This window comes from Gossypium raimondii, chromosome 1 (genome assembly GCF_025698545.1).
Source record: "Gossypium raimondii isolate GPD5lz chromosome 1, ASM2569854v1, whole genome shotgun sequence".
NCBI classification, from domain to species: Eukaryota; Viridiplantae; Streptophyta; class Magnoliopsida; order Malvales; family Malvaceae; genus Gossypium; species Gossypium raimondii.
The window spans coordinates 363,588-371,193 of NC_068565.1; the positions used below are offsets into that span (position 1 = coordinate 363,588).

At 28.7% G+C, this 7,606-nt stretch overlaps 1 protein-coding gene across 1 annotated transcript; it reads right to left on the minus strand.

The window, feature by feature from the left end:
- Positions 1-1,062: 1,062 nt before the first annotated feature.
- LOC105773035 (protein RADIALIS-like 2) lies at positions 1,063-2,444 on the minus strand. Its single transcript, XM_012594624.2, has 2 exons — positions 2,067-2,444; positions 1,063-1,355 (listed from the first exon to the last, which is right to left on the minus strand). The coding sequence occupies exons 1-2, from the start codon at positions 2,305-2,307 to the stop codon at positions 1,351-1,353; spliced, it is 246 nt and encodes an 81-aa protein (XP_012450078.1). The 5' UTR covers positions 2,308-2,444; the 3' UTR covers positions 1,063-1,350.
- Between the last annotated feature and the right edge of the window lie 5,162 nt (positions 2,445-7,606).

A 7,606-nucleotide genomic window follows, 5' to 3' on the forward strand; every position in this document is an offset into this window, starting at 1 on the left:
TGGTTTTTTTTTTTTTGGTTACCAGTTGGCTAATGTAAAAACAAAAACACCCAAAACTCCAAGATAATTAGGTGACCAAAAAAGACAAAATTAAATAATTGAGTGATCATCTTATAACTTTTCATAATTAAGTGACTACTAATGTAGTGCACCCTTTAATATTTATAAAGATTAAATTGCATATTTTAATGTTTGTTCGGTCAAGTGGTAAGGCGTTCGAATCTTGTCAATGGAGGAAACAACACTGAGAGAATTTGCTGCTCGAAATGAAATTTGACCCAACTTGATTCCAACTGATTTAGTAAGGCTCTTGGGGCATTTGCATATTTAACTACAACACATGAAATGTTATTAGTGAAACTCTAGTTGCAACTTAACTTGCATCTAGATGGTTATGTAATTTGTCATATTTGATTGACATCTTTTGATCGAAAAATTCAGACTTTTTAATGTATATACTTGGAGAATTTTTAACAGCACTTTATTGAGTTAAGCGTGAAGAAAATCAGGTCAAATGATTCTTTGAAGACTTTTAATGTAATTGAGTTTGTTTTTTTGAAAAGATGTTTTTTAAGAAGATTACTCTTACGATATCTTGGTTATTTTGTTCCATAGTGAAGAAATTAGTTTTACAAACTTTTAAGGCCAATTTAAGAAAAATATTAGTTTATTATTAAGCATGAGATTGAGAGCACTTGTTTGGAATTTTTTAGTGTATTATTACACTTTGCTTCCCCAAATGAAAAAAATTATGTTTAATTCCTTAAAAATGATGAAATTATAAATTAATATATCGTAAACTTATATTTTAATCTCTCCAAAATTTTATAACTAAATTCCACTGTTAAAAAATGTATCCCCTAGATAAAAAGTTTCTGACCAATTTCTACATTCATATGCTCTCATATTATATATATATATACACATTTCCATTTTTGTTCTTTAGCATCCCATTTCGATGTAAGTTTATGCTTCTCCATTTTATTGTACATTCATTGTCAGATTATATCTGATTCAATAATTGTTATTGTACTTCGGTTCTTCAATTATTCGGCCTTCAACTTCAGCATTATTGATCTATTGATTTTCTCAAAATAAAAACACTTCACACCCTACATAACTTTATATATATATATATTACAATAACATTCCTTCCTCAATTAAAAACAAAAACAAAAGAGGAAACAATGATCACCCATTAAGCTCTTCTTCCTCTTCCTAAATACATTTATGGCTATTCTTAAGTACTACAATTACTGCCACACACACACACACACACACACATACATATAAGGGTGAGATCCATGCAAGTCCACCATTTTTTCTTCTTCATTTGAGCTTTGGAATTTTTCATGCTGCATATTTTAAGAGAAAATCAACGTCAAAGGGATTAGTCATGTAATAAGTTTGATTAAAATATGTCATAAGTCTTTATACTCTTTGAAAATTTAGATTTTAGTTTCTATACTTTCATTTTCACTAATTTATTCCTCGGATTTCAAAATCCAGATTCAATTGTTAACGATTAACACTATTAAATTTTTTGTTAAATTCAAGTTCATTATAACAACTTTTTTTAATTACATGTTACAGATGAGTATTTTTTATTTTAAAATATTGCACCAACAAATTTAACAAAAAAATTAATCTTGTTAATAGTTAGACCTGAATTTTAAATTTAAAAATAGAATAATTAAATTCTAAATTTTCAAAAATATATATAAGAACTTATGATAAATTAAACTCTTTCAAGATGGCTCCATGCATTATAATTAATGATATTATCAAAACTTTGTAGGTTTAGGTTATATTTACAAACCCGAGACATAATTCATTTGGTTCGTACAATCATATTTAAGAAGTAACAATTAAAAAAAATTTAAATTCCAATCAAATAAGATGACATAATACAAATTAGGGTTAGTATTGATTTGTTAAAGAAATATATATAAAATTAGGGTTAGTTAGATCTCTAAGTTACTTAATAATCAACATCAGCTATCAAACACGAGAAAAAGTTCGGAATAACAAAGCTGAACATCGATATCACCTCTCGGGTTTTTTACCTTGACGATTCCCGGTAACGGTCCAATAGTCGGGGAAAGGAACCCGACCCGACTCGATGTGTCTAACATCTTCAAGAAGAAGCTCATAGTGCTTCTTCACTTCCTCAACAGTTTTCCCTCCCACAGCTTTAGCAACATTGTACCAACGATCTGGTGTGTCCTTGTCGTAAACAGCTAAAGCCCTTTCGAAATCTTTGTTTTGCTTGGCTGTCCATGAAGCAGACATTGAATTCGATGACATTTTTTTTTCTTCTCTTGAGGCTAATTAAAATGTAATAATGTTAGCAGTTTCAAATTTTAAATAAAAATAAAATAAAAAAGAAGAAAATAATCAAAATTTGGAAATGATGAAGAAGGATATATAAAGAGGATGATGGTAATGAGCAAAAGCTTTGGCAATGGCGGCTCTTTATAAGCAAGAAGAGTAAGGGGAGTTAGGGGTGGTGGTGGGGTATACGACCAGTTGGCATACGATCTTCCAAAAACCATTGTAGAATTTTTAATGATTTATTGGATTCTTTATTTTTCTAGGGGTTTGATTCTAATTAAAAGTTGTAAAAAAATGATAAATGTTGAAAATTTTAGAGGATTTTGATTAAAATTTGCAAAGCTTTTGTAGGTATTAATTAGAATTTTTAGCATGATATATAGCTCTTTTTACCTTCTGCCCCTACTCGGAAGTATATATATATATATGTTTCATATATATTTGAATTTGATGTGGATAGACTTATCAATTGGACAAATTGAGTAGTTGTGAATCTTGCCAATTCATATTTTGAATATTTTTAGGATATTTTAATTCGGGATAATTTTGAGTTTAAGTCATTTATGGCTTAAATCATTTCAGTTTTGGGTTGTTTCGAGTTTTGGTCATTCGGATTTGAGGGTCAAGTTATTCATATTGGTTCATTATGGATTCAAATAATTTTAAGTTTCGATCATTTTGGGTTGCTTTGATTTTGAGTTACTTCAAGATTCAGATTTATACCAATTTAGGTTCGGGTTGAATGAGTTTAGATTATTGCCTTTTTATTATTAAATCAAATTAAATCGGGTTTGAATCTTGATTCATTAAGTCAAATTTTCAGGTTTAGATGAGAATTGATAGACCTAGATGTGAGCCTATAAAGCATGGTTTCCAAATATAGTAAGTTATGTGACCATGTGAAATTTTTAAAAAATGTTTTTAAAAAATTAAAGATATTATTCTTAGAAAGGAAGGGTAGTGTTTCTTCAAAAGTATTTCTTTTTTAAAAAGGTAATATATATATATTTAAACTATTTTAAAAACATAAATAATCTCGTAAAAATATTTTTAAAAATAATTTTTAATTAAATTTGCATCTAATTAATTCATGAGAGAAATTCAGTTAAAATTTGTTATTAATATAGATAAAAAGAATCTCATTATAGTTTCTGATAAAATTTATTATTTTTGACACAATGTCTAACATTACCTATAATCCCTCCCTAACCCATAAATAAGAAGATAATGCGCGTCAGCACATTTGAACTCACATCTTTTTACATTGACAACAATTTAAATAAATTAAAATTTGAATTTTTTCGAACCAATTTCTAGATTAAAAAAAAGTGAGTATGTTGAATTATGAGATAGGGTAAAATAGTTCATTTTGTTTTCCTTGTGCTAAAAAGTCATGTGAATTGGTGAAGTGATTCATATGTTAGTAAAATGTAATGCTTGAAAAGCGCAAGCTGACTCCGCCAAAACAGGATATTCCCTTGTTTTCGCTAGAAATTGACATTGTTCACGTGCTCTTTTAACTATGATTTCCCCCCTACTTCCCTTTCCACCAATGGTATTTCATTTTACATGAATGAAGATTGGATGTGAATATATATTTCGAGCTAAAGTAAAAAAAAATATATATATATATATATATATATATATATATTCAAAGTTTAATTTAGGTTAAAATATGTTTTAGGAGGGCTGAAATTGAATTATAAATTTTTAAAAGGTAAAAATATAATTTTATCATTTTTGAAAAGGACTAAATATTTTATCACATATTGACTATGTGAACTGATCTTTAAGATTGGATTCGAGTTCCATTTCTATTTCCCCTCCATAGAGGCGGGGGCTTCTTCCAAAAATTGAAAATTTGTTTGTTTAGTCTCAGTTATAAATTAATATGTGATAAAATTATATTTTGACTTTTAAAAATAAAAAAAACTCAATTTAATCCCTTAAAATGGTGAAATTATAAATTAATAAATAATAAATTTATGTTTTGACCCCTCAAAAATTTATAATAAAAATTCGACCCCTAAAAGAATTTCTAGATTCGTCCTGCCTCCATATGTTCTTGCTCAGCTCCTTGTATACTCTCAATCCCAGGTGAGGTCCATTCTCCAAACATAGACCAATAACTCTGAAAACATCAATTCTTCAAAGATGCTGAGATTCAAATACCATATAAATTTTAATTGTAAAAATATATAAATATTCATATAAAATTATTTTTTAAACAGTAAAATTAATTATTTGAGTAGATCGGACTAAAACTTGACTCGGACTATTAGAATTTTAAAAAAAAAGTCGAGCTTTGACTCGACCAATGAACACTATGGTGGGATGTTTTTGGATTATACTTTTCTACGTAGGGGAAAATTAGGTTGATGTTAGTACAGTGTGTCGTCAACAACATTTCCAGGCATTTTCTAGCTGGCTTTCTTAATTTTTCTTGCCAAAGTTCAAACATATGTTGCCCACTTTTTCATTTTACAATTTTGGAGCTTCTTACAATTTGTTCAAATGTTTGGTTTTTCCGGTAAACGGCTTTGTCTTAGCAACATTTCTTTGACCGGACATGTGTTACAAGTTTTTCGAGTAGATCTGATGAAGGAAACATGTTTATGATTTATTATTTTCGGGATTTATACATATACATCTTTGAAGAGATATCTTTGAAGTATTGTATGTCCGAAACCTATAAGTGACTTATATATTGTAGAGCATGATTTATTATTTTCATGCGCCACCCTTGGTTTGACTAATGATGTGCTTCCACTTCGTTGAATCCGATGCCTCTTTAGGCAACTTCATGCACTCGAGCTCTCTACAAAATTGAGAGACAAAACCTGTGATCGGAATAATACCGACCCATTGAGGGATCCATTGGCTCTAGATGAACGATACTTCAAAAAAATTTCCTGAAAGTATTGGAAAGCTCTCAATAAACCTAAAAATATTGATAATTTCAAAAATGATACACTCAAAATACATCGGTGTTGACAAACATAAATATACATCGATATATATAGAGAGAGGGGGGGTTAACCATGTTTTTTAGTTTCATGTACATGCATGGTATGTGAAATGACCCAAACTAAGGTTATTGGATCATATTAAACTTGTTTAAGGGCTAAAAGTATAAAAGTTCACTCGAAATTTGAGAGATTATATAAAAATATAAAGTTTGAAAAATAAAATTTCAGTAAAAAATACTTATTTAAAATTTGGGTCAATCTCAAGCTCTAAATTACAGCCCAAGCCCACCCAACTTGACTCGTTTTCAAATTTATGATGTGTTATTTATTTTATTTGACATATTATGTAATATATATATATAAAAATACTATATTATAATGCAAATATTTTAAAATATACCTTATGTTGTGTATGTTTAGAATAATAAAAGAAAAAAATATAATGGTAGTAATATATATAATTACTAAATATTAAATAAAATAACTATATTTAAAAAAATAATAATATAGGCGAACTTAAATGAGTTTAAGTTAGCCATTTACAAATATAAATAAATTTAGACAAAATTCGATATCCATATTTCGGGCTAGAATGTGCTTGAACAACTATACATGATATTAATACCATTCATAGGCCTACCTCAAACTCGATCCAACCTAATCCATAAACATATGCAGTTCAAATAATCACACTTAGAATGATATTTAATAGGGACAGATCTCAAAAATGCATATGAACTTTGGTTTAATGTGCAATTGTATACATGAATTTTAATTTAATGCAATTATACACGTGAAACTTTGATTGTGCTTCAAATGTATATATGAAACTTTAATTTTGATTCAATCATACGCATTTAAAAAAAATTAAATACATCAATTTATTTTATATTGGATAAATATAATTATCTCTGTATGCAATATATAAACATAAAATGATGCTATATCAATAATTGTGTTAATAATTTATGAGAATATGATCAAATCAAAATTTCATGTATAAAATTACACAATTAAAATTTTTGTATACAATTACACGAAAAAGAAAAAAGAAAAAGTGAGAAACAAAGATAGGATGGATACGGCGCATGCTAAATTATTTGATGCTATAAATTCGAAAATAGTTCCCAAAATGTGCATAACATGTTCAAAGTTGGCATCAAATAAATATAAACTCAAATACTACTATATAGGAGAAAGGGTGTCCATGATTTGAGTACCTTATTTGAGTACCCAATGCATGGGAATTGGTGCCCCAACACAGAATCAATGCCCCTTGTGCGCGACTGCTCCACGCCTCATCGGCGCCCCTGCCTCGCCCCGTCCTTCGCTTGCCCCTGCGCCACGATTTGGCACCCCAGCGCTGGTTGCAATATTTCGACTTAATTCTCCGTATTTTGTCCGAGTTTTGAGGGCGTTTTGGTCTTTTTCAAGCAAGCTTCTGTACGTTAATTTAGGTCGATTAGACAATGTAAATACTAGATTTTTAGAGGGAATTAGGACTTTTTTAGTTGTTTTCTAACTTTATAATATTTCTCTTGTTCTGACGTACCAAGCATCTTAAAATGAAAAAATAAGGCACAAAAACTTAGCACAAGGCATATTAAGCACATGTCACATATTTCAAATATGTTTGTATACACTTGCACCTATATACAACCCATATAAGCCTAGGACCACCTATTCACAATAAATTTATATTATAATGTACACTATTTACACTATTTATTTTTGCTTTGTTAATTGGCTATCGTGATAGTAAAACTTGAAAATCACATTTTTAATCAACTTGAAATTTTCGAACAACTTTCAAACAATGAAACAAACTTGTTCAAGTGATCAAATGACCTTATTAACAAGGAAATCTAAAAATCAAAACTCAAAAGCTCATTTCTTTGAACTTATAATGGATAAAAAAAAAAGAGTGTAGAAATATCATTTTAAAGCTCTTTGAACCATTTAGCGAAGTATTATAGCATGATTTAAGTATGTCTAAATGATTTCAATATCCATAAATCATCAAAACCAAATTTTGGTCATGTAAGCTCTAAGAGCCCAACAAACTGGCATTCAAAAACATTAAAATTCAAATTATTACAAGTTTTTCAAATTTCTTTATCTAAGCACGCTTAAAACTAAAATCTCAAAACCTTCAAATCATTTTCTCAAATGTCACTTGCTTAAACAATTTTTTAAAATTCTTTTTGCAAAAATGATTTTCCAACAACAAAAATTATGAAGCTTTGTATGCTCCTAAGATGTGCAAGAATGCAATGTATTATAATAGGCATTCCTCCTTTAAA

Bases quoted from the DNA above. Each gene is read 5' to 3' on its own strand.
- LOC105773035 (XM_012594624.2), bottom strand. From the start codon at position 2,307: ATGTCATCGAATTCAATGTCTGCTTCATGGACAGCCAAGCAAAACAAA.